Here is a 25780-nt window from a genome sequence, read left to right as displayed (position 1 = left end):
ATAATGACTGAAACTTGAAGTACACATGGCATTTCCTGGGGATTAATGGCCAGCTAGAGGAGTTGACAACCTAGAGCAAAGCCATGGGCCAGTAACCCCAGCCATTAATCCCCAGGAAATGCTCTGGACCTCAGTTGTTACAGTGATTTTAATAAATATGGGAAGAAAAAGTTCAATATCAACTTTCTACTTAAACATTTGTTTCATACTTAGAATGCTCATACTTCATAAAATGAGTTCTACAGGAGTTACTAAAGAGTTCCTGTAACCTTCTGAATGCTGATTAAAAAAATTACTCTAATATTAAGTGAAAAGCTTGCTATTAAATATGTGCAAAAAGAACAACTTTTTGTAGTATTTTAACTACAGTGGACTTAGCTAAGATAATGTTTGAGAGCCATAATAATAACATAACCAACATATGGACACTCAAATCTATATTTAACTTGGGAGTTAACGGACAACTCAAAAAAAATAGAAGAATCAGGATTCAGGTTTATAGAACTAATTTATCTTACTCAGTTAAAATAAGACTGTGACAAAGTGATGGCATTACTTAGAACAAAACAAAACCAACCAAACAACCCCACAATCTTTTGTGGATTTTGAGTCATGATTCTGACACTGGTGTCAAGAAACCAGCAGACAGATAGATGCCAGTAGACAAACTGTTTCATTATTATTCTAAGTAGATATATACTTTAATAAACTCTCTTAGGCTTTTAATACTTAATCAGATGCTATTCTGAACCAACAATTTAAGGGGTTTTACTTTAGCAGAAGAATGTGAACATTAATTTTTGCTTTAAAAAAAAACAACACAAACCCAAATTCTCCAAAGAGAAAAAACTCTCTTCTTCATCCTTTAAACTCCCTACAGCAACCTCCTGGTCTGTCAGAAATGTACTACACACACACTAGAAGTACAGAAAAGGAAGATACAAAGCCTACCGGTCTTGTGTATTTTAGGAAACTTTGGTGTTTATATTACCGTTCACAGCCCCTTTCTCAGTTGGCCTTGAGGCTTGCTGATTAGCTGGTAAATGTTTCAAAGGGTCAGTTTGTCCAGAACTGGAATTTCCACTTTGGAAAAAGCACAGAGGTACCTGACATCTGTTCCTTGAAGAGCCTGCACTACACCCTCCAGACTTAAAGTTGAAATTCCTACTTCTGTTTGATGGCAGGGAGGACATAGCTGTAAAACCTCCAGGGGCTACCCCTGCCTGCAGAATAGAGCACAGTCCCCCAAGACCTGGTTTCTGGCTCCTAGAGAAGAATATCCAAAAGATGAGTATAATTTTAATAATATGGTATGTTCCTCCAGGAAAAATCATAAGACAAGAAGCATCTACTGAAGCCCTCAGTCTAGACCTAGAAATTGGTACTGCTTAGGATAATTTTAATATTAAAACAGTCCCCTTATCTTTGATGACATTGAAGCCCACTCTTAATTGTTCTTGCCACACTCCTGTGTTGTCTTAATCACCTATATTCGTAAGTCTTACCTGCCCCCTAGATGGTGAGCTCTGTGGGGCTAAGGAAAGACAGCAATGTTTAGTGTCCACAGTGCTGGGCACCACAGGGCATGTTATAATTCGGAGCCTGGCTGGTAGGGCAGATACCCTTTCCATCTAATGTTAACAACTGACTTCAGCTTGTGGAAACTATATATACCCCAAAGTCACTTTACATTCAACTACATGTTACTGGCACTCAGTTGCCAGTCTCTCCACTCCCCGCCCCCTTACAGGAAGTGGAACTGGCATGTTTTCTATTTAATAACTTATAACTACTTTTCTAACTTCATAAATTATGGTGAATATGTAACAGAGTATTTTAATGGTTACTTTATTCAAATATATTTTAAGTAACTGCTTCCTTTATATGTGCCCTATTCCTGCACTCTTTGCTTTATACAACTCATGCATTCAATGGAGAGAGGTTGCAAGGGCTGAGGTAACCCTTTTTGTTCTGCGAACTTTGAAGATTTTAGTGTTACTGCGCAGCAGTGATTGTTAGGGCGCTTGCCCTCTCACATCTCTGGAAGGTGAGGAGTAAACTTTCCCGAAAAGCACCAAGAGGGTTAAGTTGCTACGGGTGAAATGGAATCCGATTCAGTATATTTGCTACTTTTTCAAACTCCCCCCCCACACACACACCCCCCAGACCTGCATTACCACAAGTTAGTCCCGAAGTGGTCCCACAGAAACATTTCATGCATAGAGTTTAGCTTGGTTACCTGGGTGGGGGAAACAATGGCAGGTGAAACTACTGTGGGAGAATTGGTGCTTCTGTGCCCATTGGCTTCTGGAAGAAGAGGCAGGGGGTCGTGTTTCACGGAAACCACCACCACCGCATCCACAGGCTCCGAGGGGCGGATACAAAGTCTTTTGGGGGAAGAGGGACCGCAGAGCTCCCCCGACCCGAACACCGACTCGTACAGGGCGCGCTTGGGCGCAGCCTCGGATTTAACGTCGGGCCCGATCTGGCTGTCTTTGGGGAGGATATAGGTGTTCCCCAGCGAGGGCGGCTGGGGGCGGTGGTGGTGGGAGGGGTGTGTAGGGGGGTGGTGGGAGTGGTGGCGAGCCGCCCCGTTCAGGGCCTCGGCATAGCAGCCCTGCGGGGGGGGCGAGCCCAGTTTGGTGCCGATGCCCGCGATGCTGTTGAGCGTGGCGATCGAGACGGCGCCGATGCAGTGGTTGGTGTAGGTCTTAGAGAGCTTGGCCGCCTTGGAGAGCATCTGCATCCTGGTGCCCAGCAAGTTCTTGCCGATGGCTTTGTTCTCGTACCAGGTCACATCGCCCTCGCTGCAGTGGTCCCGGGGCCGCTGGAAGAATGCCTTGCAGAGGGGGTTGCGCTTCGACAGGTACTTGACGAAGCTGGCGTAGGGGCAGAACTCGGTGCCCGTCTCGTACATGCGGGGCAAGTTCTCCTCGTCGCTGCTTTCGGCGCGCTTCTTGCTCCACGACGACGAGCGCGACTTGTGGTAGGGCCCGAGGGACTTAAAGTAGACGAACTTGCGGCCGTCCTCATCCATAGCCAGCCCAAAAGAGTCCTCCTCCAGCTCGCGCTGGTTCTCGCGGCCGCGGGTGCAGAAGTACATGCACGTCTCGAACCAGACCTTGTTGAGCAGCCCGAAGGGGGTGTTGGTGCTGAAGACGCTGGAGGTGTACAGCTTGCGCAGGTCCGCGCGCGTGATGGCTTGCTTCTGCACCACGGGCCCGGCGCCCTGCTCCTCGAGCTTGCGGATGACCGCAGCCAGCGTCAGGTTGGCGCTGCGCAGCTCCGGGTCCTTGGTGAGGTCGAGCGTGCGGCAGTACGGGGGCTCGTTGAGGTAGCGGTTGAGGGAGCTGCGGATGCTGATGAGCGACGACTTGCTGTAGAGCTGGCCGCTCTTGGAGCGGGCCTCGGCGTAGAAGGAGCGCAGCACGCGACACAGCGCCCCCTTGTCCATGGTCTCGAAGTCCGGGCTCTGCGCCTTCTCGCTCAGGTACTCCCGGAAGATGCGCACGGCGTAGCGGGTGGCCAGCCGGGTGTTCTCGCTCAGCCGGGCCCGCTCGGGGCGCTGCAGCACGTCGGGGTCCAGCTCGGCGCCGTCCCCGGGCGGCCCACCGCGGGTCCGGGGCGCCAGCAGTCGCGGCGGCGCCTCGGGCTCCAGAGCGGCGCTCTGGTCCATATTGATCATATGGACCGGCTCGGGCTCCAGCTCCTCCCCGGCCGAGTCCTCGGGCTCCAGCGGCTCGTCCCAGTCCAGCCCCATCTCCTCCTCCTCCTCCTCGTCCTCCTCCAGCCCCCCACCTCCGTCCTCCTCCTCCTCGTCCCCCGTTATCTGCACCTCTTGGATCTCGTCGTCCTCTTCCTCCTCCTCCTCCTCCTCCTCCTCGCCCGCGCTGCAGTAGTGCGGGCGGCCGTGGCGGCGGCCGCGGCCCCCCGCTCCGCGCTCGCCCTCGCCCCGCTCCCCATTGTTCTCGGCGGCGGCGGCGGCGGTGGCGCCGGCGCTGCCGCCCGCGCTGGTGTTACAGTCCCCGCTGCCAGGCATTCTCGCCATATTGCCGTCTCTCTGCCAGTCCTCGGGCAGGGCGCATGCGCTATATTGGACCGCAGCGCTGAGAGCTTTTGTGTTTAATGACCTTCAGCTACCGGGAGGCAAAGCCGGGCTCTTAAAGGAGCCGCGCTCCAATTGTCAGTTCGGAGCGCTGCTCCAGAGGGGCCGCGGCGCGCAGGGGATGGAGGGGAGGCGGGGAGAAGTTAGACAGGGAGAGGGTAAGGACGGAGGCTGGCTGGACCCTCTTCCTCCCCCCCATCCCTCTCCCCACTCCTGAGAAAACTTGGAAGGGAAAAAAAGGCGGGGAGGGAGGGAGAGCTGTCGGTGGGGGTGAAACACTCCCAACTTACCCTCTGGCGGAGTGGCGCGCGGGCCCGGGCGGGAGAGAGGGTGGGCCGGCGGGAGGGCGGGGCGGTCTCGCTTCTCTAAGTAATGCCCGAGGAGCAGTGCCCCTTCCACCGCCCCTTCATTGCCCCCCGGAGCCGAGGGTTCAGGGAGGCAGGCGGCTGCGCCTGGCGGGCCGCGGGTGTTGCTTCGAGAAGCCTGTGTCTGGGGCCGCCCGGAGCGGAGCAGGCAGGTTAATGAGCAGGGTGGAGGAGGCACGGCGAGGCCCCGCACCCTCTCTGCGCCCGCGGCCAGGGCGCAGCGGGCGAGGCTTGGGAGCGGGATTGGGCTGGCGGCGGCGGCGGTTCCCCCACCTACTTGCTGGCGGCGAGGCGCGGGGGCCTGGGGCCAGCCGCACAGCTCCCAGCTCCCTTTCCGACTCTTGCAAAGGAGCGAAACACGCCCCACCTCAGCCTCTTCCCTTTCGCCTTATCCAACAGCCACTTTTAAGCTGTCATTAAAGACCTGGGGCGCTCCCCGTAGGTTTGGGGCAAGTCCGCGCGGGCCCAGCCAGCCTGGGGAAGGAGTGAGAAAGAAAGACTTGGGAGGGGCGGCTGGGAGGGCAGACGCAGGGAGAGGCTCTCGGAACCCCAGGGACCCCTCCCCACCCGCCCAGGCCACCGCCCGCCCTGCCTCGGAGCAAATTGACACAACTCCCTCTAGCGAGGCGCTCCACCTGGTAGGAGCTCGAGCAAACCCGGTCCCTGAGGCCCGCGGGGCGGGCGGGCGGGCGGAAAAAGTGAACTTGGGTCTCGGCCGCCCCCGCTGCCGTCACAATTCCGGCAATTCGGATTCCGAGCGCTCTCTCGTTCCAAGTTTGCCAACCGCCATTCGTTCGCCCTCCGGGCTGCGCTGCCTCCGGCGTGCGGGGGCGGGCACCTCCGAAACTGGAAAAGCAGCCAAAGAGCTCGCCGGGTCCCGCTTTCCCATAGGAGACACTGTCCCACTTCCAGCCAAACACCCGCCTCCCGCGCGCCCAGGCTCTGCGCGCGTCCTCGCGTCGCCGCCTCCTGCTCTCCCGGCCCAGGGGCAGCGTCCCCAGAGACGCCAGAGATCTCGGCTGTTTACTTGGCGGCACAGCTCGGCCACCTCCGGAGCTTGCACTGCATCCTAATTTTGTCCTCCTTTGGGCAGCCCAAGTGTTGCCTGGCGCGCGGGCCAGCTCCGAGCCCCCGAGGCTAGGGGAACCGATGGAGTCAGGTCCCAACAGCGCGACCCCGACCCCGGACGGCCCTTCTGTGAGGCAGCCTTGCCAGCTACGAGTGCGTCCTTGGATTTGCCTCCCAGTCCGAATTCTCTGCAGTTCTTCTGTGGGAGTCTTGTCAATTGCCCATTCCCCTCTCCCCGGCCCTCTGTCTTGCTTTCCGGGCCGTTTATAATTTTACGCATCAATAGAAACCCATCCGTCCATTTGTTCTTTTTTTATAAAAAGGACAGGTCTCTGGGCAGCGTGGGCGTCTAAGTGGGAGTTGATGGTGTCTTCAGCGATCAGTCCTCGCCCTCCGCGTGCGTGTCTCCAGGGCCTTGGACGCCAAGGAGCGTTGGGGAAACCACGCCAGGTGTGAACAAGTTAGAGCAAGTCCCTGCCTCGCGGGCCCCCTCCTGCTCCTCGGGGAAACACACACACACACACACACACACACACACGCACACACCCCTGCTGCTCTCCGCAGAAAACCATCACAAGAGGCGAGGAAACCAGAGGTCACACTCCTTGGGAATCATCCTCAAGGTGCAGCCGGCTTTGTTCAAACTGCACTGCCCTCCTCACCGCCCAAAATACGTAGAAAGGCGTTTGTTTGTTTTCCGGAGCCCAGGGCAGTAGGCAGCTTGGTTACACACGCGGACCCGCGTACACGAGCTGGCACACACCAGTCGCACACGGCTACTTCTGGAGGGCTGGCCCTTTGTCCCGGGATGCGCCCAGGTTTTCCGGCCGCCGGAACGCTAAGGCGAGAATTTCAGCAGTGCTGGGAACTCAGATGGGCGCCAGTCAAGTTACCTACCAGGGGCTGCTCCCCCGCGGCCCTCACCGCGAGCGCAGTGAACCGAGGGAACTGTGCTCCCAGCTTCGCCTGGGGACTCAGGCCCACCCTCCAGCCCAGGAGTTTGAAGCTGCTCCCCGGGTCGTCCCACTTCCGTGGGCGGAGGGTGTCCCTCCGCCCCCCGGCTCCCCTCCCTGCCTGGAGAGCTGCTTTGAATTGCTCGCATTTGCCGGAGGCGGTGTGCTGGGTTGGACGCTCCGGGAAACAAAGCAACCAAAAACAGCTCCCAGTTGACGTCAACTTATTTCCAGAAAAGAAAATAGTTTTGTGCTCCCAGGACAAAATAACCCCCAGGGCAGGTCTCCACTGGAAAAAGCCAGGGGGCGGGGGTAGGGAATAGCAGAACAAGAAAACCCCAAGCACAGTAGCTTTTTAACGGACTTCGAAAAACAACAGTTTCAGATGCTGCCTAAACAGTTTGCAAACCACCAGCAGGACCCCCGCTTACGTTAGATACGAAAAAAGCACCTTGGAAAGTGTGCCTTGGCCTGATTATAGGGCGATTGTGAATCTATTGCATGACACCACTGCCTGCAACGCTACCACAATTCTTTGCTCATAATGATACTCCATAAATATTGGGAAAGACCTCTTCAGATTAATACCTACAGTATTTACCAGAAAGAATACCCAGAAAAAACAAGCAGTTATAAACCTCCCTGTAGTCCGATCAAAAAAAAAAAGTGTTGCTTAATTTTTAAAACCCAACAATACAAAATTACAGTTGAGTTCATAAAGGAGGTTTCATAAATGATCCCTTAAAAACATCCTGTGGTTCCACGCACTCAATTCCAAACCGAGGGAAATCAAAAAAAGCTTTCTTCTTAGAGAGGCAACGTTGGTTGACGTCTGCCTATCAACCCATCCAGGATTCCTTCACTTTGATTCCGCCCTATCATGAAGTCCATTCAGCCCAGGACTTCACTGACAGCTGCCAGTCACTCATTTGTAAGGAAGCTTTCTTTTATTTCTTGTGTAGAATGCAAATCTTCTTTGTAAAAGAACGGTTCCAGTACTGTATGGAACATTTATTGCCATTTTTTAATGGTCAGAACTCTTTAAGCTGTGCTAAGATGTTTACAACTTCAATAGGATGCTCCACATTTTTTGTCTTCTTTCATCATTATTATAAAGTAGCCACTATATATGTGTGTCTTGCCATTTCTTAGATTACTTGAAAGTAGTGACAGGGCTATTTTAGAAGGAAAAACTGCAAATGTTTCCCCCTCAATTTATAACCCACCTACTCCCATTTCAAGTTCACAATTTATTAAAGATTATGCTATCAAGAAACATTCAGCTTTTTCTCCTTTTGCCTTCCAGTCTTCTGAGCATTACTGTTATGTAATTGATAGTTGCTCTTCATCTGCCTGTTTCCTGTACTAAACCAATATACCTTTGTGGTTTAGGCTGGTACCTGGAACCCGGTGAGCACTCCAGTTGTTTACCTTGAACAAATGAATGAACAGGATCTGTGTTTAGTGAAATCCTATATTTAGCAAGAAACTTGTGTGGGTGCGAAAAATCTAAAATATAATGGATCTGAATTTCTATATTAAAAATCAGGATGAAATGTAACTACACGGCAACATTATTGTTTGCAAGTGAAAACGAATGCAATGACTACTTTTGGTTTATATTTCCCTATAGTGAATTCCTTTCTAGTAGAACATTACTATAGGCAGTTATTGCAGAAGTAGAGTGAGGGGCCAGGGAATGGAGGTATCTATGTATTAAGAGAGGTGGGTTAGGGAGGATTTAAACTGATAAATTCAAGGAATTATGGGGGGCAGAGGCCAGAAAAAGCATATAGTTAATCACTTTTAAGTCCTTTTTTAGTTTATAACTTTTTAGTTCATTACCTTTAAGTCATACTCTCTTGATTTGATCATTACAAGATTCATAAAGCATTTTGGAGGTGAACTATGAATTCAAATTGAAGCTATTATGACATATCTTTGTTTCAGAGTTTCAGTACTAAATTGTTGAAATCAGTTGAAGATCATCTTGAGTAATGTTTTTCTGAACTCGGGTGAAAACAAAACCCATGTAATCTAACTCTGCAAAGTGGAAGTAAAGAAAACTCCACAAGAGCAGAAACTGTGTCTCATTTATTACTGCACCTCTGGTTCATTGCCAGTACAATTCCTTAGCATATTTTAGCAGAGAGCTGGCACATAGTAGACACTCAATAAACCTACAGGTGTTTATGTGTGGGGAGAGAGCCTTTGACATCGAAAGGTATGTCCACAAAAGGTATGTTGCAAAGTGGTTAAAAGCTTCATCTTTGAAACCAGACTGCCTGGGTTTGACTCACCAGCCACCCTCTTTTATATCTCACTTCTCTCATTATTTTATTATCTGGATGATATTGCCCCTCCATCACATGATTGTTGTGAGAATTAAATGGATTAATAAGAGTAAAGGATGTAATACAGTGTCTGGAACATTAGTAAACATCCAACTGTTAGCTCTTACTTTTTTAGCTCCAATATTTTCCAGGCTTGATTATAAACAAGAAACCCAAGGCCAGAAGGCTCACAAAGTTTAAGCCATTTGCCAAGGTCTCCCAGATCAAGGTAGGGCAGGAAAATTTGGCTCCATATCCCACGCTTGAGCCACTTATCCAACCACATTCAGTTCTAGAAACCAAAGAAGGAAAAAAAAAAATCTTCAAGGGAACAATTTGCTATCTTTAAAATACTTCTGTGTGTCATTTGATTTGGGAATCTTGGAAAGCCAGAACTGTACTAAGCTGAGGCCTTAGACTTGTGAGCACAGCAGAAATGGCCTAAGAAACAGTGACATCTTTGTCACTTGGCATCTAAAACACTGGTACTATTTTCCTGGACTATTGGAAGTAGAGACCCATTTGTGTCTTAAAAGAATGACAGTGAAGAGTTTAGAGGCAAAAGGAATATCCACAAACCCAACCAGACTAGAATGAGGTGTTTTCTACTAAAATCCTGGGCTGTTCTGCCTAAATCTCCTGGGGGCAAGGAGGGTGTTACCTACTTTTATCTTGGATGCTTTGTTAAAAAACAGGTCAACTTGAACTTAACACAGTGATTGACAAGAGTAGAATTTTTATTTTCTTATTGTTACCTGGTAACTATAATTCTTGATCTTTTTATCTAATAATCACCTACCAGTCTCCTAGGTGTTTTTAAAACAAGTAATCTATGAGGGGAATGTAGCTTTCCTAAGTCAATTGTGTTTTCATGTAGCTTAAAGTGTGCTATCTCTCTTTGTTATAATATTCTGAGAATGAAACTTTACTTGGTTAATAAAGAAGTCAAATGTGAAGGCTGTCAACGTTAAATCAAATGTAAAATAAATAATGATAATGGTTTCTTTATCTCCTAACCATATATTTTTAAAGGGTACTGCAATACTAATTAAGGTAGAAAAGGAGATAATGTCATGTAACAAATACATATATGTTAAATAATGGAGGAGCTATTTACAATTGTCTCAGAACATAAAATGTTCCTGAAACTACCTGCTACATTTTTTTAAAAAAGCCTATTAAGTTATTAAAAGCAAAATAAAACAACAAAAATGTGAAAAAACATTTATATTTGAATATTGGTATGAAAATGTTACTCTCATATTTTTTATTGTCAAAATCAATTAAGACAGCCTTTTAAGAAAGCAACAGGCAACCTCTCAAAAACCATGAAAACATTCACATTCTGTAACCCAGAAATCTGCTTCTGGAAATTTATCTTCTTAAAAAATATCTTATTCGTATTTTGGTAAAGTTTGGTTTATTGCATCTAGATAACTTGAACAAATGAGTTTTATAGTACACATCACAAAGTGTGCCTTAGAACTACATTTCACAATGTCTTGGAGACGTACCTTTGTTTGCAAAAGTTTAGATTGTAAGTATTTGTTGGATGAAGGAAGGAAGAAGTTTAATTAGGGAGAATCATGTTCTATAGCAATGTCAAGTGCTCTTTGATGAATAGCGATAAATGATGGTGAAGATAAAAGGGCAAAGCAAGATCCATTTTAAACCTCCTATTTCAATATCTTCATGACTTTGAGAAAGTTTAAGGACCAGATTTGAAGCTCTAGATATCAGAAATTAGTATCTAGGTATATCGTGGCAATTCACAGGATGTGCTGAGGAGTGGGTATGTACCTGCCCCGTGGCTATATTTCTAAATGAACTAAAACAGAAAAAAAGATCCCCTTTTAAATACCCAGAAGCACTAACCCACATTTTGAACTAATTGACTTACTTTTTCTTAGGAAAGCTTAATTTAACTGGTAGGGGCACATGGGTTTATCTGAATATTTAAAGAAGCCCTGGGATGGGTTTGTTCTATTTCTTTAATTTGCTGCTGTAGATCCAGGCTTTGCACCAAATGGAGGAGGGCAGCCTTGGACGGGGGCGAAGAGCAGTACACATTGTGACCTAACCCCTCTACTGGGGATCTAAGTGTGCAGAGCCAGGGCACGGTTGATAACCAATGACACTCACAATTCTTCATGTTTACTGTTCCTACAGTTGTGCTTTGATTAGGGTACCCCGAGGGTCACATGTTGTCATTACCCCAAATAAAAAGACTCCCTTGACGGTGATTGCATCTGTTTGTTTTCCTATCTTTTCTCTCATCATGTGTCATTCCCTAAATTATAAAAAGAAAAAAATGCAAAATTGTGGTTTATCATTCTTTTCTGGTCATGAAAGAAGTCAGTCTTGATTGCAGAAGGTTTGGAAAGTACAGAAATCTGGAAAATATATCTATATCTATATCTATCTATCTATCTATCTATCTATCTATCTATCTATCTATGTGCACCATATTTCTTTCTTGTTAACACTTAATGAGTGCTTGCTGTAGGTCTGGTCTCTTATATTAACACTCTTAAGTCATTCTCATGAGAATGTGTGAGGATTGTTCCTATTTTCCAGATGAGTAGAAACCCTGAGAGCTTAAATTACTTGCCCAACATCACACAGCTACTGAGGGTGGGACTCAAGAGCACACACATTTTCTTAACAATTCACCGGACCAGGTCCTTCAGTTCTATTTTCACTGCCTAGGAAAACAAAACCAGAAAACAAAAACACTCTTCACATTCAAGTGTATTTCTATGAATTCAATCTCACATGGTTTACTGTTTACATACTACATATTTCAAAATCCATAATTCAAACTATGTAATCAGTGGGTTTTTGGCAAACTCTGCCAAGTACAAGAGGCAGGAAAGGTGGAAGAGTCTGTCCATAACACGCCTGGCCTGACTCCAGGGAGGGGTGAAACTTCAGTGGGTCCATGTGGTCAATAGTTGTCCTTCTGCCTTTCTTGTAGTTACCTTCTTTCCATCTACTACAAAAAAACACATTCATCTATGCTTCATCCAACTCCGGGAAGTTGAACTGAACTGTCAGTTAGAGGATGAACCTCACTTCAGGTCCTTTTTGCTGTCCATATGGTTAAGGCATATAGAATATAGCTTTAAAGGGATGATCTCTGAAATGCCAGGCAAGTGTTTGCTCAGACTAATGTTCCCAGTTCTGTGGTATTTTTGGTCATTGAAAGGCTTTTTGTGCCACAGCTCCATGTTTTAGTGGCTCACATGCTTTCTAAATTCACTATTAATTTAGCTTTCCTGGAATTATTGGCTTTTTAGATTAAAGCCCGGGGCAGTTTGTGTACTTTAGAGTGCATCAGAACCAACCAGAGTGACGTAGGGAACTTCTTTTAAAATGCAGATTCTTAGGCGCCAGCTCCAGAGATTCTGATTTAAGCAATCTAAGGTACAGCCCAAGAATGTACATTTTTTAACACATAGCACAGACAGTTTAATACTAATCTGACCACACTCTGAGAAACGCTGCCTCAAAAGCTAATATAATTTAGCAAGCAAGAAAATAATTTCCTCTCTAGCAGTGATTGATTACTAAGTCATTTTGGGGCCATGAATTTATTTGAAAATTGAATGAAAGTTATGAAATCTCTTCCTCAGAAGATGCACATGCACAATTTTGCCTACAATTTCAAGGAGGATTGGGGTCAACATGCATTCTTAAAATGCTGTTACGTGGTCTGCAAGGCCATTTTAATACTTTTTCTCCCCTGGTCAAAAAGACACCATGGGGCTGGCCAAGTGGCACGTTAGTTAAGAGTTGGCTTGAGAGTGCCAGCTCTGAGCAGCAGGGCTGGGGTTTGGATCCCACATGAGGGCCGGTAACGCTGCACCCTCTGCAGCTAAGATGGTGAACAACAGCTCAACCTGGAGCTGGGCTGCCGTGAGTCGCCGGTGATGGTAGGCTGCAGCCCCTGCTGCAGTGGGCTGCCGTGAGCTACCGTGCGTGGCTGGAAGCCGGCGTGAGCGGCCAGCAGCCAGCGTGAACTGCTGTGCGTGAGCCACCGTGAATAGCCATCCAATGGCCGGCAAACGACTGCCTCAACTGGGAAGAGCGCAATGATAATACCAACATGGGCCAGTGAAGTGACGTCTTCCACAACTAGACTGAAGAACAAAAGGACAGCAATTTGTCTGTTCCGGTTCCTGAAGTCCCCAATAAAATCTTAAAAAAAAAAAAAAATCACCATGGCTCCTTTCTTTAGTTTCAAGTGCAAACTCCCCGGGATCTTGGCCCCAGTCTAATTTCCCAGTGTCCTTCATTACGTCTTGCTAACATGAATCCAGCCCTCTATAGGAGAGGGCTCCAGAGACAACAGTGCTGGAAAGGGTGGGAACATGGCTGGGAGTCCCCAGGACACTGATCCTCCATCTTGAGTGTGAATCGGAATCCCCTGGAGGGGTTGTCAAAACACAGTGCCCCCCCCCCACACACACACACAATGTCTGATGCATCGTCGAGTGCAGGGTGGGGCCCGAGAATGTGCAGTCTCTCAGGTGATGCTGATGCTGCTGGTTCCCGGAACTCCACTTTGAAAACCACTGGCCTACGAGAAAGACAAACAGGTCCAAAGGGAAGAATCAGCCCAGGAAACGAGGAAAGATGGGGATACGGGTTGAGGGCGGCGTGGAGTCCAGTGAGCCTCACTGAGTCAATTCAGTAGGACCAGGGAAAGGAATCTTTCACATGACTATGGCTGAGCCTTTGATGGAGGAGCTGTGAGGAGGCTTGAACCAGCCCTAACAATCAGCTTCCTTTTTGACTAGAAGATGTCTCCTCTCCTCCCCTCTGCTGATCTAAATTGTGTTGATTCTTTAATGCCCAGCTCCAAATCCTGTTTCTCTATGAAGCTTCCTCCCACCATTGGAGCTTGAAGCCAGCTGTCACTGCTTTGGACCCTCATGGCCAGGCCCTACTGTCAGTGCTAACCGCTGGGACGTGGCACTGACCTTTGTCCTTCCCTTATAAGTTGCAAGTTTTCAGGTTGCATTTGACTTTTCTTCCTGTACTCTTCACCCTTCACGTTTCCTTTCCTTTGCCAGGCTTCACACTGCACAGGGACTGTCATCCTTGGCCACACCTTACAATCACCAGGGGAAGCTTTTATAAAGTACCAAAGCCACTGAATAATTTAAGGGAGAAATGTTAGCACTCACCACACCCTCCCCAAGAAACTGAGCAAATACGGCAAAATTCTAAAAAGTGTTGAACTTAGGTCACGTGAGATTCTCTCTACTTTTGTGTGTTGAACATTTTTTCCAATGAAAACATGTGTTGATGCCAGATCCCTGTCTCCACCCCCTTCAACTGACTCCTTAAAGTAAAAGCTGCTGCAGCCAGGTCTCAGGCCCCTGAGAGCCACTTGTACACGCTCTGGTTTTCTGCCTTCCAGTTACTTCTTTTTATCTTTCTACAGGCTTCTCTTAGACTGCAGTAGTTCTTGCCATTGAGTTGCATGTTAGAATCACCTGGAAAACTTGCAAAAAATGCCGATGCCTAGATCCTTCTCTAGAGAATCTGATCCAATTGGTCTGGGAAATGGCCTGGCATGGGACTCTTCCAAAGCTCTCTGGGTGACTGAATGTGCAGCTAAGATTGAGACCCACTGTTCAAGACTGGGAGACCCATGCTCACACGTCTATGAGTATTCAGGGGTCCTTAATATAAAGTCTCGGGATTCCTGGGTGGTCTGTAAAGCTGCAGATGTTGTATGCAAAATGTGCTGTATACGTACATCTGTGTATTTTCCTGGAACAAGAATTCATAGCTTTCAGCAAAATCTAAAGGGGCCTATGACTCAGAGTAGTTTAAGAAACGTTTGTACGGATATGAAGAAATGAGCACATGCATCCTCTGTTGCTAGAAGTATAAATTGATACAGACCTTTTAGAGGGCAATTTGGCAGTAGCTATCAGCACTCAAAATGCACATCCCTTTCAACCCAGCAATTCATTTCTAGGAATCTAGGCTGTACACAAAGAAGAATGTACGAGGGTGTTCTTGAAGCATTATTTGTAATAAAGCATCATCAGATACAATCTAATTCTAGAGGTGGATGGTGAATAAATAATGCCTCATTTATTCAAGAGAATAGAAGCTATAGATACCAAGTATAATGCAGGTTTGTGAGTACTGAGTGGAATGATCGCCAAGGCATTTTATTAAATGAGTAAAGAATATCAGTGTAGAGTTCATTTGACAGAAAAAAAACCCAACTAAATGATATATGCATATTTTACAAATGTACCTAACAAGCCTAAAACCACAATAATGATCTTCCTACCACTCTCACCCTCCATTTTAGATATTTCAGTTTATACTGCCAGACCTTTCTAAGGATGCTGCCTTAGAAAGGCTGGTTGCTCACAGCCACTGATGAAGGGACAGATGTCAAGTTCTATCACATGACTACCAGCCCTAACTGATTGAATCCAGGATGGGTTCCTGGACAACCAATCTGTAGGCTGAACAGAAGCCTGGACTAAAACTCCTGAGCCAGTGTCTCTAGGAATTATGACTAGAGTTAAGTCAGCCAGTAGTAGTGAGAAGTCCGAGCTCCACATCTAAATTGGCAATGTTCTTCATGATGTCTTCAGAGCCACTGAGGCAGCCCAGTTGTGCTCCTGAGTCCTGTTCCTGCTGAGAGTCTTGGTGGTGGGGGTGGTGGGCGCAAGCAGGCGCTACTCTACATCCAGACTCACATCCCAATCTGGCCTCCAGGAAGCTCGACCCTCCTAGAATCCTGACCTTGGTTTTTAGTGAGGTCCCACTTCCATTATATAGTCACCATACATCCCTACAGTTAATCACCATAACTTAAATTTCTCTTGCTTACAACCAAGAAATCCTAACTATGCCTTCACTGTTTGCCCAGGTCCATCTCCCCAATTTCAGAATCAGTGAAAGTCACTACAATTCACCCTTTCTCCAAGATTGAAACCTGGACAACATCCCCTCTTCTCTTCCTCCTTCATACCCCTTCTTACCTTCTACTTCCACTGACGCACCACTTCTAACTCAAGACTTGCTTTAAATCCATCTATCATAGCTTCGTCCAAATATGAATTGTCTTTCCCTCCATAATAATCAGCTTAGTCTGCCATAACAAAATACCACAGACAGGGTGGATTAACAACAGAAATTTATTTTTTTACAGCTCTTGGGGCTAGAAGTCCAAGATCAAGGTTCCATCAGAGTTGTTTTCTGGTGAGACCCCTCCTCCTGGCTTGGAAATGACTGCCTTCTCTCTGTATCCTCGCCTGTCTTCTTCTCTGTGTGTGTGCGGAGAGAGATCGAAATATCTGGTGTCTCTCTTCTTAGAAGGAAAGCAGTCCTTTGGATTTAGGGCCCTGCCTTTAAGATGTAATTTAACCTAATTATTTCCTTAAAAGTCCTGTCTCCAAATACAGCTACACTGGGAGTTAGGTTGTCAACAAATGAATTTGGGGAGAGGGCACAGTTCAGTTCATAACACCCTCCAAACCTGCTCCTCCCTTAGTTCTTGTCTCTGCAGTGCACCCAAGCTAGGAACCCAATAGTCACCTTCACTGGTCCCTCATATTCAAGTCAAATTTGTCCCATTCGGCTCCTGCTCAGTAGCACCAATGGCATCACCTGATTCAGGCTACCTCCGCTGTTCTGTGACTCAGGGAACAGAGTGGAAGCTAAGAATGAGGCAGCACCTCCCACGGAAGAGGCAGCAGCTCCACATGCATCCAGGCTGTGATTAGCTTCTTGTCCTTGGATATCCATGGGATGCCTTTGCATCCGTGAACTTGTGTGTCTCTTCCTTGGAAACCAACAAGCCCAGACTAAAATGTGCTCCCTTTCTACTCTTTTAGTGGCACTCATCACCCCCCAACTCCCACCCCACCCTCCAGCTACCAGAAGTAATTATTTTCCCCTGAAACCATTCCTCTTTTCTCCTGCATACCTTGGCTCACATTCCCTTACAACGTCTTCATCCCCTTACTCAATGGCTGAACTCCCAGAGATCTTTTTGGAATGTTACCTCCTCTTGGAAGACTTTTCTGATTTCAGTAGGTTTGGAATTCCCTTTATAGCAAGAGGGTATTATGTAATGGTTAAATGCTTGGGCTCTGGAACTAAACAACTTGCATTCGAATTTTGGCTCTGCTGCTTCCGTGTTGCGTGATCTTGGCAAAATTCTTCACCTCTCTCTGTCCGTGTCTTTGTTTGTAGAATGGGGGATTGTTGTGACGATTAAATGAGTTAATATGGGAGAAGTGCCTAGAACAGTACCTGGCACACTGTAAGTGCTTAATAAATGCGAACAAAGATCATGATCCTATGCAGTACCCACGGCCCTGCCCGCTGAATTGTAAGCCTTCCAGTCTCTACTCCAGGCCTATGAGGAGCTTTCTCTGACTTCCTACCACCAGCTTCCTCTACGCTTCCTGGCATTTTAGACAGACCCATGTTTTAGCAGTTGCATGTATTGTTCTTGCTATTCTCTTCTTAACTAGACTCCGTGGACTTCATAAAAAGAGAGGAGCTTAATTTTTTTCTTTTGTATTCACTTTGCCTAGCATCGTAAATGATACATAGAAGGTACTCAATAGATGTCTGTCGCATGTATTGCAATTGTGAATTTACTGGCTGGTGTCACCCATTAGCATGTGAGTTTTATGAATCCATCTTATTTTTGTATAAGGAGGGGCAGTGAGGTGATAAGTTAGACTGAGCACAGACTTGGAGTCAGACACTGGTTTAAAATCATGGCTGTGTCACTTCCTAGCTGTGTAACCTTGAAGAAGTCACTCTTCTAGTTTTATTCCGATGGACCTGACCCACATCCATAGCCTGGGCTCTAGCTCTCTGCACTGTGCCTTATGTCTGGACCACCTATGCCGATTCATGTCCTGGGCCTTTGTCCATGCAGTTCCCTTCTGCCTAGCATGCCTTTCTCTCCTACATACTTGACACATTCCTACTTATCTGTTAGGACCCAGCTCACGTGTCTTAGAGGCTTTCACAAAGCACCCCTGGTCTTTGTCTTCTGCTAATACTTCTATATTGTATTATTTTATTATAATAATATATCTGCAGAGAGGCGCCAGTGTGCCTGTATGGTTTTTTTTTACAACAGTTTTACAGGGTCATAGAATATACGAGGTCAGGCACTTAAGTTCTCGAACTCATCCTAGAAAAAGTGCTCCTTACTTCATTGCTGAATATCACTATGGTCACCTTCGAAGTACTCCCATTAGGAAGCTATGCACTGATGCCAGTTCCTAGTCCACCCTTCAAAGCAATTTTGGAACTCGTTTTCTGGAATGGCCATCAGAGCCATCATTGTATTACCCTTGATGTCCTGAATGTCATAAAAATATCTTCCTTTTAATATTTCCTTTATCTTCAGGTAAAGAAAGAAGTCATTTGGGGCCAGATCAGGTGAGTAGAGAGGGTGTTCCAATAAAGTTATTTGTTTACTGGCTAAAAACTCCCTCACAGACAGTGCCATGTGAGCTGGTGCATTGTCATGAGGCAAGAGCCATGAATTGTTGGCAAAAAGTTCAGGTCATCTCACTTTTTCACGCAGCCTTTTCAGCACTTCCAAATAGTAAACTTGGTTAACTGCTTGTCCAGTTGGTACAAAATCATAATGAATAATCCCTCTAATATAAAAAAAGGTTAGCAACATTGTTGCAACAAGTGTGAGAACTTAATTGTCAGACCTTGTACAATATCTATTCAAAACAAAGCAAAAGGAAACATCTCAAAACATCAAAAAGAAAGAGATACTTGTGATTGTGTCCTAAAATAATATGATAATGTCAGTGAGGTCTTCTCAAGAGTTAGACCAACTTTTCTTTAAAGAGTAGCTATTTCAGGAGTAGATGGGAGGAAAGGAGGTGAGGAGTTCATTAACATTGGTAAGGTCCTTTGAAGAAGACTGCCAGGTGAAAGTGCTAAGTATCAGGTTACTATGTAATTAGGGATCAGGTCTGTTCCAGATCATCTCCATCTCTGGCAGAGTCTTGCTTTATTTTTGCAAACAATTGAATTCTTTCATTCATAACCTTTCCCTTCAAATGAATATGGTTCTGAGGGAACCATCAAAGGACTTGGAGATCATCAGCTGAATCAGGTTGCCTTTATGTATTATGTTATGGAAATGAAATCTTTATCTTCCTTTCTGTTTGCAAGACAGGAGGAAGTGATTCACTCTGAAAATGAAGCAAGCCTTCCTAGAATGTACGCTGGACCTTAGAGAGAAAGTCCTACAAGAATGCACAAAGTTGCATTCAAGTTTTCCATGCCAACCTGCAAGAAACAAACTTGCACTTCTTTTTTCAGTGGCTTTCATTTTGTGCGCATTGGTTTGAATCTTCTGGGTCACAGCTTAGTTTTTGGAATAAATTAGACTGTCTTTAATTTGCAGCTTGATGCTTCTGAGGGGGTGAGCAAGCTTTGTTTTCAGAACTTCTTCCCTGTGGGATGCTGAGGTGTTAGTGCCAATTTTTTTTACAAATGGAGATGGAAGCATCAGGTTTAGCACTAAGGATTAACTCAGCAGTGGTTGCTAAACTCTTTGAAATCATTAGATGAAAGGCAAAAATAGATCTGTACTAAGTATACATGTCATTGCTGTTTTGTTATTATTGTGGGAATTTGCCATTCAAAGAGTATTTTATTACTGAATAATTTTCTCTCTGCATTTGTGGCATCTTAAGTTTTATTTAGGAAAAATATGTTTCTTTCACAAGTATTCTTTGCATTTCTTACCCGTTAGCTTTTTATCTTAGTAGAGTAAGAACCCTATGGGATATAGTCATATATGTTTTTTCATTCTATACCCAAACAAACCTAACACAAAGCCAGGCACATAAGGACCAACAATGATCTGACTTTAATGACTTGCCATTTTGAAATGTGATCAAATAGCTGTAATTAAATATTGTTTCCTCTTCAATTAAGTCAATGCAAGATTTTGGCATTTTTAACCATGTTTCTTCCTGACATTCCAATTTTCAAGGTTTCGTGGCCTGTGCAAGGATCCTAGCACTGTATCTGTGGCCTAAGAAGGGAAGCATGAAGCTGTATTCCATAAGGACAGCCATGTCTGCTCAGGCTCCGGCCTGTGTTTTCCCTGGCTGCACGTCCTACCCCACCGGGTCCACACCTGCACTGCAGAGGCACCAGACCAGCTCCACAGAGCTCCCTCTGGCTGTCCTGAAACAAACCAACAAAAGCTTGCCATTCCGGGTGCACTGCCAGGCTCTGAGTTGTTTAACAATTCACCGAGAAGACAGCTCTGAAATTGCTCCTGCCTACAGAGGGTGAGGGTGGGTCTATATAGAGATTTCCAACTTGACAAATCCATATGGGAAGCCTGACTTTGCAGTTTGGGGAGGCAGCCTATTCACGGAGCGTCTGCATGAACATTCTGCTGGAGCTGCTTGCGTGCCGAAATCCACGAGGCTGGCACTTGGAGCTTCAACTTGACTCTACAGGTTCTGTGGTCTCATCCCAAAGTCACAGCCCACACAACTGGCATTTCCCCTGGTGGCTTGGAGAACTTTAGACAATAATCTCCAAGTTCTATTTTGGAGGCAAGATCTTGAAGGGGGGTTGGAGGGGTTGTGAGGAAGCCATCTGCTCCTCTCCTTGCAGGAATCTAGGCCCCTGTGTCCCAGGGATGGTTCAGGCATCAACTTTGAGGTTGGTGCCACAAAGGGCTTGGTGAGATAAAAGGACAAGAGAAAGGCTTCTCTGCTGTGGGAGGCTGTGCGGGGCAAGGGACGCAGGGAAATGACCCAAGGGTCTCCTGCAAACCCTCTCAGTGGAATCCCAATGCTGATCAGACTTCCCTTGCCCCACACATTATTTTTTAAAGAGATATATCCAAACAACACCAATGTGTCTATCTTTTAGTACATCCTGTAGGATAGGGAATTGGATGCTTTCTGCTGATCTTTATGCTAGGATAAGAAATCTCCAGTAATTTCTCACTATTTCAAGGAATGTGTTATAATTATAAAATGTTGAAATCAGAAAATTGGTTACATACAAACGATATGACCACCACCCTGGAGTCTACTTGTAATTTCAATGTGATTTCTTGAGAGTAATGGGGTAGAGTGGTTGGTATAGTTCCAAAGGAAGACCCATCTTAGGGATGGTGTGGGAATGAGGGAACTGCTGTTCTAGAGACACAGATCACCATAGCAAATTGGAACTGAATACACACTGTGAAGATGATGATCGAGATTTCTTCTAATCTATAGAAAAAAAAAGCACCTCTTCCCCTCTCTCTCTCCATTAGAAAATAACCATCAATTTTCAGAAAATATTGTTTATGCAACCAAAATCAAGATAACCAAGGCCTTACTTTCTTAAACATTTGTAGGATTTTAAGTTAGGACATTTTAAATCATTTTCTTCTCTGGCCACTTGAAAATTCATTCCCTACCAGTTTCTTTCTTCTTCTTTTTTTTTTTTTAAAGATTTTTATTGGGGAATTGGGGGGATGGGAACAGTGCTGGGGAATTGGGGGAAGGGGAACAGACAAGTTGCTGTCGCTTTTGTTCTTCAGTCTAGTTGTGGAGGACGTTGCTTCACTGGCCCAAGTTGGCACCATCATTGCGCTCTTCCTGGGCGAGGCAGATCAGTCGCCGGCTTCTGGATGGCCGCTCACTTTGGCTGCTGGCTGCTGGCTACACACGGTAGCCCATGGCAACCCACTGCAGCAGGGGCTGCAGCCTACGCCATCACCATTGACTCAAGGCAGCCTAGCTCCAGGTTGAGCTGTTGTTCAGCATCTTAGCTGTAGAGGGCAGCATCACTGGCCCGCATATGTGGGATCTGAACCGGGGTCCTCTGGTGTCCCAAGCCAGCTCTTAGCCAATGCGCCACTTGGCTGGCCCTCCCTACCGGTTTCTACTTAACAAGGTATGATTAACCGATTCCATAAGGTGATGTCAAATGAAACCCCCAATACAGCAAAAGTAATGTAAGTGGAATTATCAAAGGGGAAAAGAGTGCAAGAGTTAACAAACATAAACAGACTGCTCATGAAGTTTTAAATAATTTTTTCCATCAACATAAAAAAAGAAAAAGAAAAAACCAGGTAGGTAGGGTGTAAAGTCAGTCATTTATATACCGGTAACCATTGCATTTAAAACCATTACACTGTAGGATAATACCAGTAAAATATGGAGTAATTAACATGATCTATTGAGAGCTTAATCAAGGCCAAGACTCTGCTCCCTGTTAATTTGTAAGTGATTTGCTGCTACTAACACATTTTTGAGACTGAACTCTATAGAATAGAAGCGGGACCCTGGAAACCTAGGAACAGCCCTCATATTTTCTTGTGCTACACTGACCATTGTTGGTACACTTGAAAAATTTAATGTTGCATTTCAAATATATTTTCTTGGTGAAAATAAAGTGTTATTTTTCTTTTCTTTCTTTTTTTGACAAGAAAATTCGGTTTGGGTTGGGGGTAAGGGAGAGGAATTACTGTTTAACATTTTTAAAAAGTCAATTCGCCTGTTAATTGATCCCTTCTCCATTGCCCAAACAGCATTTTAGCATAAGGACTGAGCTGAGGCATCTTTAATACTATGCAGTTGGCCTTTGTATGGAGATTTAAAGTTTACAAAGCACTTTCATCTGTATTATCTCATCTAAACTTCACAACAAGGAATGGAATGGAGATACTTGACAGATAAGAACTTTGAGGCAGAAAGCATTCAAACAACTTGCCTCCAAGTTATGTCACCGAGGTATTAAGATGCAGGGTCAAGAACTGAACTCAGTACTTTCATCCCAAATCTTGTATTCCTTCATTACACTACAGATACCACCCAAAAAAAAAAAAAAGGAAAATAATTGTAGCACCCCAGGGGCCTCTGAGAAATAAGCTTCGTGCTCTGAGCAGAGCTTCACTCAGTAATTGATAAAAACCCATTTAAATCTCTCCCTTCCTGACAACTCACAGCCAAAATGTCATGGAAAAGGAACACTTCCTACCTCCCTCGCGTTTCTCCCTCACCCCACAACACTCTTCTATTCAGGCTGTCAGATTCTTCTTGCAAAGCATTTGGAGCTCAAATCAAGAAGGGAGGGGGCACTTTGCTTTGATTCTCATGCAATGACAACCAAACTGTTCCATTAATTGTTGAGGGGGAAGTAGGGGCACAGATTACTCACAAAGAACAGATAATTCCCAGTTCACCTCTCGTTATGAAATGCCTCCTCTAACTCGATCATAACCCTCTTCAGGCTCAGTTCTGAAATTACCGACTGGAACTTAGAAAAGACATATAGCTTATAAAGTTATTCACTCCCACATAATTGAGAGTAATATATTGTCTGAGAAACTGAATTAGATATCGGCAGTCAATTAAGGAAAAGATCATGTAGATTTGGCACCGAGGCCCACCAAAATCATGTGCAAGACAAAGTTACAGGGGAAGCCAAGGGCTCATGAGTAAGAACAGACAATTATTGGTTTGCAGCAAGAAATTATCTTCTCTGCACCCAAAAGATCCTTGAGGGCCAGCCGAGTGGCTCAGTTGGTGAAGAGCTCGCTCAAGAGTGCGAACTCTGAGCAACAGCGGTTCGATTCCTAGTCTGAACTGCAAACAGGTGTCAGGATAGCTCAGCTAAAAACAAACAAACAAACAAAAAGATCCTTGACTACAATACTGAGAAAAGACTTATATTAGTAAAATCATTGCCCCATAACACAAATCATGTGTGAGGTAGTAAAGCAATTAAGTTCCAAACAGCGAGAGCTACACCTAAGTTCCAAACAGAAAGAGCAAACCAGGAGGGCTTCATGGAAGCAGGGGGTCTTCGTGTTACCTTTTGGGAAGTATTTGCTTAGCCTGGTGTAGATCTCATATCAAGGCCAACACTCTGCTCCCTGTTAGTTTGTAAGTGTGCAAATTAACAGGGAGCACACTTTTTAAAAATGTGCAGAGAAATTTGGAAAAGATGCTTAGGAGAATCAAAGATGGAGGGCAAAATCTGAGGACCATTGGAAGGTGCGGCTTCTAGAACGGACAACTGATTAAAAGGAATCCAGTGAGGCCATCCTCACCGGGGGAATCAGGTTTTCACTTGAGCCCTTCTTATTTATTATGAGACCAATGACTTCAGGCGAATCATTGTCTTGCTGTACTAAAGTTCCTTCATCTGAAAACAGCTGAATTGCCTTCTTTCTCTAATATGAAAGACTTCTGTGATTCTAGTGATTCTCACCTCGGGGACAGGAAAAATGGTGCTTTAATTGACTGAAACGAGGAAATGAGGAAAATGAGGAAATTTGGAAATTTCCTTCATTAGAGGGATTATAACTTTAAGAATGCTCCAGCCTTACTTTGAATGATTAGAACGCTCTATTACTTTCTGAGGAGGCCCCAGTATACTCTGCGTGTAGCTCCACTACTCTGTGAGGATGTCTCAATCATCTTCTGAGTATAACACAGTTACTCTGAAGATGCCCAGTCATACTTTCGGTGTAACTCTATTATATTACTCTCTGAGTGTGCTCCAAGTACTTCCATGGTTGTAAGGGTTTTTTTTTTCCAGATGAAATTTCACTTCTGTACGACTAATCATAAAATATTTTTACTGGTGAATATCCCTTCCATCTAAAATTCCTCAGCTTTCTTTTACAAAATGTAAGGGCTCAACAGTAAATTTCCAAGTAACCACTGAATATGGAAAAAAAAAATTCTTTCTCTCACTAGTTGGGGGGAGGGACTGAGTCTCATTCATATTTCATTAACAGGAACAAGTGTTGCCCCTTGCACATACTAGGCCAGCATACGTAATACACAATGAATGAATGAAGTAAATGAATGATAGAGTTCCAATTCTTGAAACTTTGGAAAAACTGCCATAACCTTAACAAAAAGAGGAGAAATAATCAAGAACACTATATATTACAATTTTTAAAAAATGCCCATATCTGAGTGATTGTTTGAGGATAAAAAGTTAGTGTTTTATATATAGGTAGGTATTCCGGAATCATGTATGGTGATTGTGCATCTTACCTGGCATAGAGTAACCCATTTCAAATAGACATTCCTTAAAAAAAAAAAAAAAAATCACAGGGCAGCAAATATAAGCTTTGCTAAAATGTACCTATATATATAATGTTCCACGTTGCCTCTTTAAACAAGGGCATGAAGTGTTTGGCGTTGTAGCAAAAAAGAACAAATTAACCTACTGAATGAGTTTACTCTGTTTGAATGCGATATAGTAGATGGTACTTAATTCTGTATCCACTTTTTAAATTGAACCTCACGCTAGTGGTAAGGTTTTTTATTCTTAGCTGGCACCATTACAGAATGACAAGATTTCTCTCAGTGTGAGAAAATTACCTCAGGTAATTCAAGGAAACAGAAGTCACAGGCATGGTACAAACCAGGACATGAGTCAGATTATAACAAGGTCTTATCATTGGTTTTCGGTGGTATTTTGTTAGGGCCAGAGCTTTCAGAATATGTACTATATTTCACTTTCATGTATGTCATTGTCTCACAATCAATGAAGACAAATGTGAGTCTGAGGAAAGACCAAAACCCTTTATGGAAGTTATTCTTCCCGTGATTTCATTGTAGATAAAATGGAGTAACCTAATGATAGTATGGTGATCCCATTAAAATTGATCAGTGTGTGGGGCACAGCACCGGGTGAGGTGCTTGGTTGCTTTCAGAGGTAGGAACTGCAATGTGGGATGTGGAATAATACTGATGAGCCACGTGGGGTGGGGGTGCCAAACACTACAGTTTTCTTCACTTAAAAATGTTTCAGGGCCGGCCGAGTGGCACATTGGTTAAGAGCTGGCTTGGGATACCAGAGGGCCCCGGTTCAGATCCCACATATGAGGGCCAGTGACACTGCCCTCTACAGCTAAGATGCTGAACAACAGCTCAA

The 25780-nt window shown here is 45.1% G+C and overlaps 1 protein-coding gene across 4 annotated transcripts in view; it reads right to left on the bottom strand.

Moving 5' to 3' along the window:
- KCTD1 (potassium channel tetramerization domain containing 1) overlaps positions 1-25780 on the bottom strand; it is a 197125-nt gene that overhangs the window by 91307 nt on the left and 80038 nt on the right. Inside the window, exon 1 of one of the 4 annotated variants that reach the window (XM_019654569.1) lies at positions 4396-6556. The exons of 1 other annotated variant lie outside the window; for it this stretch is intronic. Coding sequence is in view for 2 of the 3 variants with exons in the window: in XM_019654567.1 (XP_019510112.1) it covers positions 2240-4048 (1809 nt within the window). In the remaining variant the exon portion in view is untranslated. 2 more of the 4 variants (XM_019654567.1, XM_019654566.1) reach the window with 2 other exon arrangements.

The sequence above is a fragment of the Hipposideros armiger genome, unplaced genomic scaffold (genome assembly GCF_001890085.2).
Source record: "Hipposideros armiger isolate ML-2016 unplaced genomic scaffold, ASM189008v1 scaffold_225, whole genome shotgun sequence".
Lineage (NCBI taxonomy): Eukaryota > Metazoa > Chordata > Mammalia > Chiroptera > Hipposideridae > Hipposideros > Hipposideros armiger.
This window is presented reverse-complemented; position numbering and strand designations above follow the sequence as displayed.